The sequence below is a fragment of the Charadrius vociferus genome, unplaced genomic scaffold (genome assembly GCF_000708025.1).
Source record: "Charadrius vociferus isolate BGI_N301 unplaced genomic scaffold, ASM70802v2 scaffold430, whole genome shotgun sequence".
Taxonomy (NCBI): Eukaryota; Metazoa; Chordata; class Aves; order Charadriiformes; family Charadriidae; genus Charadrius; species Charadrius vociferus.
Genome location: NW_009646541.1, coordinates 1535912 through 1549505, shown reverse-complemented (window position 1 = coordinate 1549505; position 13594 = coordinate 1535912). Strand labels below are relative to the sequence as shown.

The 13594-nt window shown below is 45.6% G+C and overlaps 1 protein-coding gene across 1 annotated transcript in view; it reads right to left on the bottom strand.

Annotated features, from left to right (window-relative positions):
* PDGFA (platelet-derived growth factor alpha polypeptide) overlaps positions 1 to 13594 on the bottom strand; it is a 41649-nt gene that overhangs the window by 7053 nt on the left and 21002 nt on the right. The window contains exons 2-3 of the mRNA XM_009886164.1: positions 6187 to 6291; positions 3855 to 4042 (exon numbers count right to left, since the gene is read on the bottom strand). Of these exons, the coding sequence (XP_009884466.1) occupies positions 3855 to 4042; positions 6187 to 6291 (293 nt within the window). The remainder of the gene's footprint in view (positions 1 to 3854; positions 4043 to 6186; positions 6292 to 13594) is intronic.

The following is a 13594-nucleotide window of genomic DNA, read 5'->3' as shown; positions in this document are numbered from 1 at the left end:
CGCCTCCGAGGGCGGTTTGGCTGCACCTCCGCGAGGGCTGGGCCGGAGGAAGGGTCCGGGGGCAGAACTGGAGAGTGCTGCAGCAAACCGGCCACTCCCCGGGGGAGGAATGGCTGATGGGGGGGGTCTCTACATCCTCTCTCTGCAAAAGGGAGCCGCCAAGCCTTGCCCTCTGTCAGGCGACTGGCGGTGGCAGGGTTCCTCTCATGCTCTGAGCGCACCTCTCTCTGGTTTTCCATTTTGTCCTCACCTGCATCAGGGCTTCCCTTGTTTCTCTCCTTCTCAAATCGACCCTTGATACCTGCCAGCTGGTCCTGCCTGCAGGTCCCACCACGCGCTGGCAGTAATCTCCAGCTAAGCCACAGCTAAAATCAAAGTGCTGTTTATCCTAATGATAGGAACAGTCACCGAAGAAAAATGTTCTTAAACCTGCAAACATTACATACAGCCATTTTACCTACACACACTATTTGTTCTGCGAGGCCTTTTCAACCTCTTCAGAGGCTGGATGGCTCTGCTGAACAACTCGTTTTTAATTCCTGCATTTTTTGCCATCTCTCTTCAAAACCTCTCTGAACAACCAGACGAGAGCTGAGGAGCTGCTCCTGCGTTCCTTCCTTCTTCCCGGCTCCTTCTCTCTGCATCTTTCCCTCACACTAATTCACCGTAAGAATATACTAGGTTAAATTTCCCCAAATCACCTCAACATTGAGCATTCAGAAATGGCTAAAGCTGGAATGGCTCCGGCTCAAGGCCAAGCACAAGACAAAGCTGAGGTAGATGGAGTGATTTTGCTCTTGCTTCTTAGTTTGGAAATGAGCATTGCTGCAAACAGCCACAATACTCAGCTTGGCTATTCAAAATTAGCAGTATAGGCAGGATTTGCTCTATAATATTAACTGGTTTTTGCTGCCGTGACCAAAAATATAAAGAATATCATGCTCAGCATTACAAGAAACCTCTTGGGAAGACTCAGTTCAGAAACCCCTCGTATAAATTATGGACCAGTACTTGGAAAATACTTGATCTCGCTGTGCAGAAGCAACAGCCTCTGCAGATGTTACTGAAATGCTTTTGCAGACAGGAGAGGAAATGTATCTGTAACTGACACCAACGTCCCTAACTCGCCATTTCTCTATCAGGAGAGAAGTGCAATTCTTTCCTTCCTATCAAAGAGCAGCTCCCAACCAGCTGCTTTACTTCAGTCCGATTTTCACAGCGCTGTACAGGTACAGCTTGCTGAACAGAGACTTCTTTAGGGCCAAGGGGCTGTGATCTCATGGGCTCACTCTGTTATGCTGCAGGGGAAACCTACCTCTTACTAATCTACGCCATGAAGGGGAAACCTTAGAGAACCCGTTTCGGCGAAGCTGTTCCACCAACACTCCTGGCGTGGAGCCTCTCTACAGCTCCAATTCCACAAGCCCACTAATGGAACTTCACTGACCAAGGTGCAGTGAAGGCAAAGTAAGGACATCCCCAAACCCTACAGCCTTTGAATCGTGTTCCCAAGAAAGGAATGCCCCAATACAAGCATCTCCGCTGCTCCTCCCACACTGCCACGGCCGTCTCTTAACCTTGACTACAGTGGCCCTCAGTAAGACAAAGAAAACACCCTTTGGTTTCGCCTGCTGGATGATGCAAACCCACTTGCTGACCTTTCTGGGTGAACATTTTTCTAGTGTGAATGGGCCAGCTATGATCTCACTACCTTGTCAATGAAGAGGAAGCAGGGAAAGCCTTTTCAACGTTTAATCAAAAGAGGGCTTTTATGCAGTCTGACATCAGGGGAAAACACAAGACGGCTTTCCAACCGCACTGCAGGAGCAGTGGAGAAACCTCTCCAAAACCGTTCCCCCTACCTTTCCAGCGACCCTCGCTCTGGGCCAGCTACTTAATGGCATGAGCAGACATTCAGCTCTGAACATAGGACTGGCAAAAGGCTCATAAAACCATCAATTATATCAAAGCTACAAGAGGATCTGACTCTGGAGGGCATAAATATGGATTCTGTTCAGAGATTTCTGGTGTGACAGTGGGGTCAGCCTACAACCTTTACAATGAACATCCTGTTCCTGCTTGACCTCTTGTCCTTTTTTTTCCCTGCAACATAATGACCGTTTGGAGCAGTCTTGGAGCTTAGGAAAAAAAAAAAAAATAGTCCTCCAAAGCTGTCTGACGTATATTGATATTGCTGGTGGCAATATATTTACACAGCCACAAAAAGCAGCTGCTCAGCTGAGCCTACTTTTAGCTTGCGCCCCATTAAAATGAATGCAAATCTAAAAGCACTAAAACCATTATCAGCAGACTGAATGAGAAAGTAAGATTTCTCTAACGCAGCAGTGCGCTGGGGAAGCAGCCCCAGCAGTGACATCCTGCAAAACTGCTGGCAGTTGCGGAGTTTGCAGCTTCTAGGGACCGCTCGGAGTCCCCAGCAGCAGGGGACTTGGACAGCCAAACCTGCCTCTCTATAGCCTTCCCCATCACTACAGAGGTAGGAAACAAGCACGCGGTTGCAATGTCATACAGAAGTACCAACAGCAAGTTCACAATACACTGCCGAACTGTTTGCTGGGCGTCTCCAGCTGCTCTGTATGTACTACTTGCAGCACAAAATTAATTGGAAGCTGTATCAAACCCAAAGGCAACAGCACTAGATATGATAACCCTGAGGCCCTTCGCTATTTAGCTCCTACTCTGAATGGCTTGGAATTGCAGTGCTTCAACTTCCCCAGTTTGTTCTCAGCCCTCAAATTAATTATTGGTCCCAATTTTTCCTCATTTTTAATTGTTTCTGCAAAGTGTATCCCCCAAAGGAATGGGCAGCAAGCAAGTGTAAAGTGTAATTGTTTTTTGAAAGACTGAGAAAATCTGTTCAGATGTTTCTCCATCTTATTTGGGTGTGAAAACATTTTTCAAATGTTCAGAAATGGGAAAGAAAAATAAATCCTCCTCAGGTACGTGCCCGCATGTATGAAAAACAATGAACTGGCTTAGATGCCATGTTTTGAGTTCAGGACGTACAGCGCTACGGGGGTTAACAGTACCTTTCTCAATAACCAATCCATTGCAAGTACAGCCATCAGCATGCTGTGCTGGGCAATTTTATGTTCAAGAATGTGTTGTTTTGTTTTTTTTTTAATTTTGCTCTTAAAATACTCAGGGCCAACAAGAACTCACAGTCTCAACAATATAAATGCTAAGTGGAAGTCTAATCTCCCACATGCAGATGTAAATCAACATTACTTCTTTAAATGCTGATAAAAATTAGAACACAGTGAAGCCAAATGTACATAAGAAATATTTCACGTAATATTTACTGGAAAATTGCAACAGGGATTTTGTCTAATGAGTAAATACAGCATGAAGCCGTTGAGTCTTCTGTCCCTGGGGTAAGATAATTTGAAACACATTTTTTCAGATCAAAAGTGTTATGTTGTCAAATATAAAAGCCCAATTTAGGCTGCATAATATTCAATTAAGAAAACAGCATTCCATACTGTGATTTATTTATTTTTTTAAGTCCAATGCCCCTTGAGTCATTTTATCTTCTTAACTTTAAGATCTGTACTGTGAGAGATCATGGGAAAGACACAATCAACTTTATTTTCATTACAAAAGAAGAAAAACCTAAAGGGAATCCTGTGAAAATCAAATCCAAGCCCAAGATTTTCCAATGATCATGGAACTTGAAAGGGCCATCTGCTCGCTCAAAACAGAGAGGAGCACTGTATCCGACCCTGTGGCTGTGAGGACGGATAATAAAGATCCGGGTGACACAGAACAGCCACAAGGATACCTGGAGTTTTTAGACTTTAGGGGACGTTCTCGGGGCTCTGAGACTTGCTCACCTTGACACTTCTGTGATGTATCCGCGATGGCTGGCATTTCACGCTGCTGGTGTTGCAACAGCCCGTGCAACGTTTCACCTCCACGCAGGGTGGCCATATCAGGAAGTTGGCAGAGGTGGGATCAATCTGACTCCGAGGTATCTCGTATATAACCGTCCGTGTTTTGCAGACAGCCGGGATAGCTTCCTCTGCGAACACAAGAAATTCACACCTCCAGGTGAGCAGCTGCTCTCACCTCAGAGCACCCAGATGCTGTACACCACCGATCTATGAGTCTCAACCCTTAGCTGGCGGGTTGAGAAGATATTCTCAGTTCCCACTGCCTACTGCCAAGCCGATGCCGAGTACTGTTTGCACACCACTAAGCTGCTTGCGCTAGCCCAGAGAGGCTTGACTCACTCCCAAAAGCCCAGCCCTCAAATGAGGGTTTACAATGGCCTGGCTCCCAACATCGCCCAGAGCACACACCGTTAGAGAAGACAACCCGGGCTCTTTAGAAGCGACAGCAAGCCAGGGGCTTCTCCAGATTAGATGACCCTCCAACACAGCCCCTTCGCCACTGCGGAACAGCAGCTGTTATTCTACAATATTGGGGCCATCATTGCACACACGTATGGTCACACGAACATGCCATACATGGCAAATACCACCACAGAAGTTGCACTGAGGGCATTTATATCCCACCCAAATTGGCTGAGCTGGGGAACAACCTGCACCAGCTTGAAACTTCTGAGTCTTGGGTTTCTGCTTACAAAACCTTAACAGCCCCGCATCAGGGAGTCTGGTCCATCTGCCATCCCAAAGGGCAACTGCCATTTTTTTGAATTAAGTTGTCAAAGCTTTGAACACGCTGAGTTTTATTTAATTTGTTATTTCTTGAAGGAGGCAAAACCGCAAGAGTGGCATGACTGAAAAACCTGCGGCTAAACCAATACCCTGCTGGGCTCGGGTACGGTGAGCTCGTAGACAGCAGTTTCAGCCACGTGAGGATCATAAAGAGTAGCTCTGTACCGCTGCAGGATGCTGCCATGAAAAATCCAAACCGTGTATCGTTCTCAACCTGGGGACTGCCTAAGAAGTCAAGCTGATAATTCAAAACGGTGCAGAACATAATAGCAATTGCAAGGACAACTTGTTTGATGGCAAGTTGTCCTGAGGGAGCTTGGATTTTTTTGCCTTACAGTGAAAGCAATGATAGCTTTGGGTGAAATGTGTCAGGGAACTGAAATACTGCCTGCACTTCTTCAGTTACTTCTGAAGTACAAGAAGTTCAGGCCCGGCCTGTGCCTGGAAGATGAAAATCTGGGCTTAGTGTTGAACGAGATGCATTTCAGTCAGCTAAATAGAGTGAAAATTCTTCTTCTCAATCCCCAGTGCCACGAACTCAAGAAAAGTAGCGGCTCCAATACTGCAGGATAGCTGGCAACGCCTACAAGTTATTGAGCATATCCAGTTCCCGCTGACTTTTACGGGGAGGCATTCAACACCTTGCAGAGTAAGGTGCCAAGCGTAGCAGACTGTTTCAGAACCGCTGTTCTCTAGAGGCATTCAATGTGACGAGCGCGCTTGCCAATTCACACTGCAAATCCATGCTGACAGCACGCTGTGCTATCTACTGCGTGCCACCACAGCTTCAAGTACAAATATATTGACTCTGAATTACCTACAATAGATAAGATCGTGAATGTTTTCCACAGCCAAATGGAAGGGTAAACACTCCGATCTAACCAGGTGAACAAGCACTGCATACAAATTTTATTCTAAAATTGATTAACATCTCTTTATGTTTATATCTGGGCTTTGTTGGATCACCATCATTATTGTCTAATAAGAAAAAAATCCCCTGTAAACGTGCCTGGTGCCCTACACAATGATGGAAATCAGTGTCCCAGCGTTTCCGTCAATGGCTTTTAATTTTTCGGATAAACTGTTTTTTTCTTTTGAATAAAGAGTCAAGCTGTTTCCTTTTGTGGAGCTTCTGTACTGAAAACTCTACCAACTGTTGATGTTTTTTAAAGCACACTGCTGTAGTTGTTCCCCACACTATGAATTATACATTGAATATCACAGCATTTTCTAACCGAGGTCTAGCTTTCTAACATGCTGCAACAAGAAAGTGAATGTAAAGAATTTGTGCTTGTCTGTCTCCTATGGACATCCTCCAGAAGACAGCTTCTCAGGCAACGGCCAGTTTTGTGCAGAAAGAAAGGCAGAAACTAGAAATGGCCTTTTTCCTTTGTGCGTGTCACATTTTTCCAGTGAAATGTCCCGCTTGGCTGACCAAAAGCACCCCCTCTGTTTTCACTCCAAGCACAAATAGCTTGTTTCTTACCAATGCTTCTTTTTCTGCGAATGGGCACAGGACGATTCTCTTGCACATGTTTAGCAGAATGAACACTGTAGGATCTCAAGTTTGTTTCTGAAACATCATCATATCCTAAAACAGGAAAGAAAATATTAAACCTCAGCTATGTTATTCGCATGAATGTCGTCGCTACAGTGCTGTTCCATACATATAAATCCGTGCTGTACGTATGCACAAGACCAAATCCTGCTGCACTTAGTCTAATGTAACTCCCGTCAGTGCGATTGCAAGGGCCTAAGGCAGGGAAGACACAGACATTGAATGTCATGTATAAGCATGCTCAATTTAATTCTAATATCCATTTTACTGAAAGCCCCCAGAAACAGTGCCCACTCTGTGACACAAAACCGTATCTAAAGCAAAACAGTTGCATTTCTATGTGAAAGGCACAATAAAGCTTTTCTTACTGGAAAGGTGTAGAAATAAGAACAATAATACTTCACGTGAAATGCTCCTTACAAGAAGTCTTTTTTGAAGTTCTGGCATGAGGCTACGGTAGAAAATAAGGTATTACACACCCAACAGCAACAATGCTGCCTCTGTAAATTTGCTCTTGCTTGGTTTTCAGGGCAGTACTAGGACAGAATCAAAAGCAAAAAGCAACAAGCATGGGTTTCCTTTTAGCCTCTCTGTTGCAGAACAAATCCCCTGTGAAGTATCCTAACCTTTGGAGGGGCATCTGAAGCTACTGCAAACTCTGGGACCGCATCCAGGCTTGTCTTGTTCCCTAAATAAGCCTACCACATGGGTTAAAGGGCCATGAGAAAAAGCAAAGATGGAAAACTTGGCATTTCATTTATCATAAAAAACCAACAAAATAACTGCTCCAACTATTTGGTTTTGTTAAGTGAAGCAGCCCAGGTCGTGTCCCATGCAGTGGGGTTCTGAAAACGACAAGCACGGTCTGCAACCAGGGGATCAGGAAGATGTCAGCAAACTGAGGACTGCCTACAGATTCCAGTACATCCAAACTAAGATTTTTAGCATTCTGCTGCTTGTAGGTGCCCTCTGTAACATCGCCAGAGAGTTTCAAGGTTTCACTGCTGGCTCCAAAGAAAACTGTGATGTACACTAAAAAATGCAGAAGGTTATTACACCATACTCAATTACCCTCCCTACGTGCCACCAACACCCTACACTCCTGTCTCCTGCACTGCCTCGCTCCCTGCTTCCAGTTCATTTTGCATCCACAGTTGACTGTGACTCTGCAACTTGTTTTATTCTCAGCTTTGTGAGTAACGCACATCGTAAGGGTCTGCTCTACAAACCAACCACCTCCTTTTCTCCTCCCTCCAAGAAATCCTGCCCTAAAGAGCACACAGCTGGTGAAACCGCCTGCAGAGCCTGCTAAGACATGAAGATGGTGGTATCTTCAGCACCTTACAAAGGGCTCCGTCCCTCAAGGTCTATCTTCACTCCTTGGAAAATGCTATCGTAAGTAGCTAAGAGAAGATGACATGGGAGGTCAAAGAGGTAGTGCCAGGATCACCCACTGATCCAGTCTATTTTCCTGATCAGCTGAGCAGATCCTTGGCTGAAATAAGTCAGTGTGAAATCTAGACTCTCAATTTCCTCAAGCCAGTTGGCTCCTGCTTCCTATGTAGAGTGCTTGCTTCCCATTGACTTCGATGGGAAATTTTAAAAATTAGTGACAGTGGGTCTTATTTGCAGTCCCAGTCCTGTAATGTAACACAGCAACAACTAATAGATTTTATTTCTGCTTTTATTGTACCCCGTACTCCAGAAAACTCATCGGTGGGGTAAATAAAACGGCTCTCCTGAGACGCCACAGGAAGTCTGCGACCGAGCCGGGGAGCAGAGCCAGGTCTCCTGCCTCCCGTTCCAACGGCACCCGGCCATCCAACTGACCCCAACCGGTGTCCTGCGAAACGAGGATCCGTTCTGACCTTCCTCCAGCCCTCTTCCGCTTCCCAATGCCCAGCCACCCAGCGCCTTTACACGGACCTCCTTCTGGGCAGCTTCCAGCCGTCACAACCTCTCCCTCAATTTGTGGTGACGAAGCGATACTCAAAAGAAAGCAGCACGAATTCCGCTCGGGGCAAGATCCAAGCCAGGCTCAGAGCAAGAAGCATCTCTGTCCGCACGCAAAGTGTTTAAAAAAGATTAAAGACAAAACTAATGCCTCTAATCCGAACTGCTTGGTGGGCACAGACGTCTTGCTGAAAAGAGAAACCGTGGATGGTGCCAGCTGTACGGCGGGCCTGAGCCACAGGTCCTCATCCCACATTCAGCACGCTGGCATAGCTCCCTTCTAACGTGACTGACTTCGTGCTGTCTTGTTTAAAGAAACTGGTACGACTAAAGGAATAGTATGATCAGCTAACCAATATGTTAAGCCATGTGCTTATATATAACTGCTCAACTCAGCTGCAATTAGCCATATTCTATCATCATGTTTATAAAGCAAAATGACATGTCGAGGAGCATGTGTTGCTTATAAGATGATTTCTAAGGTGAGGAAGGCCTCTGGCTCATACTGTATCTCACTGTCTCGCTACATATCTTAGGCATGTATATCATTTCCTAAGTTCGTGTCTTGCTGTGGGGGTTAAACAGGAGATCTACACAGCTAGCACAGCAGACTGCAAAACAAGTTCCAGTCAAACCTCAATGCATTATGCAACACAAATTGTATTATTTCTATCCACACAGCATCGATGTTGGGTTGGTTTTTTCTTTTAATGAACAGAATTATGGAGCACACGGCTGGTGCCAGAAGACACGGTAATGCTAAAGGCACTTGGTGTCCCCCGCATCCCCGCAGGCATTTGGAAGGAATTCCATTTCCCAGTGAAGTCAATGGGAAAATCACTGCACTTCAAGCAATCTTTAAGTCAAGAGGAGTCCTGCCTGAGCAGGACTGAAAGATCCAAAAGTCAGCTTTGAAACCCACACTTGACTCTGGACGTGTGGCCAGAAGACTTTCTTTAATTTCACTAACACAACGATGCTACAGCAATCACAAACAGCACTCTCCAGTTTGACTTTAAAGAAGCCCGATACCTAATCCACCATCCGGCAAAAGGACTCCTGAACAAATCACGTCAGAATTTGCATCAATTTTTCCCCCCTATGTACTGACTTGGGAGCATGCAGTTGCAGGATAAGGTGTTTCAGCTCTCAGCAAAGGAATTGGGAGTTTATGGGTGCTTAGCGCCTCACAAAATGAGGCTTAGAGCGGAAAGCTTAGGAACGGGTGGTTCTTAGTTTAGAAATGGAACACTGCTTGTCACTAAGCGAAGATGGAGGATGCTGCACCGAGCCAGATTAATGCAGCTCTCTTTTAACGTTTTAATAATAAAAAAAATGTTTTCATGGCAGCCGATCAAGAAATTTCTCTGTAATCTTTTATGTACTGACAACATATCAATGATGGGTAGAAAAACTCTTGCAATTAGCCTTGGTCAATCCATTAGTGTAGCTGAAATTGTTCTTTTTTGTCAGATTGGCATTTTTCCACTGGGTCATGGGAGTATAAATCACAGAGCTCCTGTGACATTCTGCCAATATGTGATTACTCTTCTCCCTAAATAAGCATGTGGAAAGCATCCTAAGACTACTGTTATATTTATCAATTTATACTTTCGCGTTGCCATCTCCTTCCCAAACAATTGTATGTGAGGCACAGTCCCTCAGCCTTAACACAAACCCCTCTAGATGTCACTTTGATGTGCATCCAGAGCGTATAGGTCCAAGGCTCCCAGTGCCAACAGCAGCAGCTAAGGAAATTCTCATTATCTCTTTTTCAGGAATTCAGTGTAAGGTACAAAACCACGAAATGGTCTGTCTTACGAATGGGTCCTAGAGCCAGAACGCCCAAGGCAACGTCAATCTGTTTGTTTGATCTTCTTTCTGCCTGATGCAAAATATGCCCTTCTGACATCCAACTGCAGAGATAGATGTCATTAAGTTTTCAACTTTGATCTATTAAAGGAAATATAAGTAGCGGCCTGCAAGACCCTGTTTCGTTTAGGGTTTTTCCTTTACCTAGATGCGACTGACCAGCTGTAAAGGAGGAGGAGTGCTGCCTCTGTCCGTCCCAGGGAAGATGCGGGACACACGCGGCCGACGCCGTGTCTAAGGGATGCGAGGAAAGCCAACACGTTGCACTGTAACATCCTTAACCAGAGCGCCACGCCAAGAGCCACAAAGTCAACAGAAGATTTTCCAATAGGTTGAGCTCTGCAGCAAACTTCACACTTTTCCATGCAAGCCTACTGTTAATTTAGAACGTTTCCCCACTTAACAAAAGCTGCTCTGCCAGTTCTTAATCGCAGGCTGTTAAATTCACATGGCCTAAGGTGACCCTGTGGCCGCTGCCCTCACACCGAGCAGAGAAGCACCCTCAGCCCCGCGGTTCCCCGCGCAGAGACGACGGGGGGAAAAGCTGTTCCCAGCGGGAGGCAAACAGAATAGGTGATGAAATGAGCCCTACCTCCCACGGGACAGATGGGAGAGGTGAAGCGCGAGGAGAAAAACCACGCTGCTAAGCCGAAGAGAACTTCTCAGGCGGAACAGAGGAAATGCCCCCGTTTTGGTGATTTAGTCTGTTAGTAGTAAAACTGCACTCTGCACGCTACAGCTGCCGGCTTCCCGGGATCACGCACGCTTTCTGTTTGAAATAGGGTCAGACTCTGCTCTCCCGTCACGCCAACGAAACTCCACCGCTGACTACGGATCCCAGTCACAGCCAATTAATCCAAGATCCTGTTTTCTGAGAATTTTCCCGACGCCTTTCCAGGGGTTTCTCTTCGAATCGGACATGCAGCACTGGGCTCTGACAAACTGGCCTGGATTTTCGTTTTTGAATACAATGATAAGCTCCATGTTGGGTAGTGTTTTTCTTTAAGTAATATGCCAGATGGTCTGGGGGTGTGGTTTCTAATTTTATGAAGGGGGTTATCAGTCATCTCTGCGTTACAATATAGAGACCAAATCTGTCAGAATAGAAGAAAAACCTGCCCACTCTGACTTACAAAACTTACTTTTCCAATTAAAAATATATGCTTTGCATTGCAGGAGAGAAAATGACTGTTCTTCCCTCGTTCTGCACAGATTTCTGCCTTGTTACTCAGGGACATCAGACATTTTCTGCACGCATGCCTGATCCTGCAAACTCCTCACCTACAAGATCACTCTTAATTCTCGCGTCCACCCACCGAGTTTAAACGGGGCTACTCACACGCACAAGGACTGGCGATACCATGCGCTAAAATGAGGGAGAAAATAATCACCGGTGTGTTTTTATTCCGAGCCTCAGTTTAAACCAGTGTATGCTATAAACCAGGACCATACGTACTGTACAAGCCCTCACCGAACTGGCCCTTCCCTCAACGCAATCACAGCCCTAAGGAAATACATTTCACAAATATCATCTTACCACTGACAACCAGAAAACATTTGATTTGCTAATCCGAGCTAGTACTAAATATAGTAAACAGGTCCAATCCTGTTTACTGAAGAAAACACGGTAATTTCAATGTTCGATTAGTCACTCCGATAAACCCTTAGTAAGAATTACTCATGACAGTAAAGACTGCAGGACTGTGCCCAGAAAACGTAAATGCGGGTAGTAAAGACCGGTTGCTCCCTGTGAAGACCCAATCCTGGCTGTGCAGCTCGGAAAAGGAGCACACAAGCAAGAACAGGGTAAAAGGCTGAATATTTTGCTTTTATTTTTTAATATTGAGTCGGTGTCTTAAGGCATTACTGTTTCAAGTTGAAATAGTAAAATATTTATGTGCCTTCTTTCTCTAATGGTTTCTAAACTGACAAACTGCACGAAAACAGCAAAATGAAAGGGGAAACTTGTGGCTGACCTCTTCAATTTTTGGTCATGCATCCTCTGGTTAATATTTGCCACGAAGTAAATAATTATTTTCTGAAATAAATTTCTCTCCTCTGCTACATCTACTAATTTATTCAGCTCCCGCCGTTGCTCCACTTGCCTGCTTGACTCTCTTGCCATGGAGCCATGTGAACTTTTGCTCTCCTTGTAAGTGGTATTTAAAAATGAAGCATGTGCTTGTTACACTGGGGTATTTGAAAAAATAAATAAATAAATAAAAAACAACGTATTCTGCTAGCTACAGCACACTGACTCAAACGCCAAAGAAACACACAGCGTTTTAAAATGCCAGCGCTCAGATCCAGCCCTTCGGCGACGGCAGCCCGGCCCTCCGCTGCGCGCGCCGGGAAAGAGACTTCAGCAGCAGTGCACTTGTCTGGTCCCAGAGAGCCTTCGGTGGGGAAAGAGGCATTGCATACCCCCTCCCTGTTGTGAAAGCTTCTGGAACTGCAGCCATCAGCAATCCCCATGAAGCGCTGCTCTCCAAAAATATTAAGCCGGTGCCAACAAATCTGGTAATTAGTAATTAGCCTCTATGGTGAAGCGTTGTGCAAGAAAGAAATATTCCCATTTCCAGTGTAATGGGAAACCGTTCGCTCCCTAATCACAGGAAAATTGAAAGCTTTGTCGGTAAAATACGCTCCCAGTGCCTTCCTGCTCGTTAATATAGCACCACGCAAAAAGCAGCGAGTTAAAACTCTAGAAGGATCCTGCAACACTGAATGAAGGTGATTGAACCTGGCACAGACTTTAACAAAAATACACAGCATATGGTTTAAAAGGAGATGGCCCAGTACCAACGCAAGCAAGAACTCATTCATTTTTCTCCATGTTTGCTCTGCAGAAAGATGCAGGTTTCCCCGGGGCACATCAAAGGTGCCGGGTTCATTCTCTCTCAACTCAGGAAAGAAATAGCCAGGAACAAAGTGCATCAAGTGAAACCAAATGATAAGAAACCCGGCGATACAGCGCTCCTCGATCCCATTTACTGCTGCAACGATCTGTTTGAACTGCACATTCTCACTACACCCATTTGCATGCCTAATGATGCAGAAAATAACCCTGCACTATTTTCTTTTGGGGGGGAAAAAAAAATAAATTGTATTTTTAAGGGTAAGCTTCATATCCAGGTTCCTGTTTAAAATCAGCGCGGAGGGTTTATTTTCCTTTTAATAAAGCCCAGCGCTCGAAGAGACATTACTTCATTCATAAATATTGTTTCAAATATTTTAAATACCTCTAGGACAGTAGTTTAAAGATAACAGAGCGATGCGAGACCCACAACAAACCTCACGGAAATTCTTCTCCGCCCAGAGACGCGGCGAGGGCTCAAAAACCCAGAGGGCCCACCGGGCTCCCTCTCCAGACCCCCCGGCTCCCCAAAACCCCCACCGAGTTTTAAATTTGGGGTCGACCCCTTGAAATAAAAGCTCCCCCTGCCCGGGGCGGCGGCGGCCGGGTCCCTACGGGGGGCAGAACCGGGGCCGGAGGGGGGAGCGGCCGCCG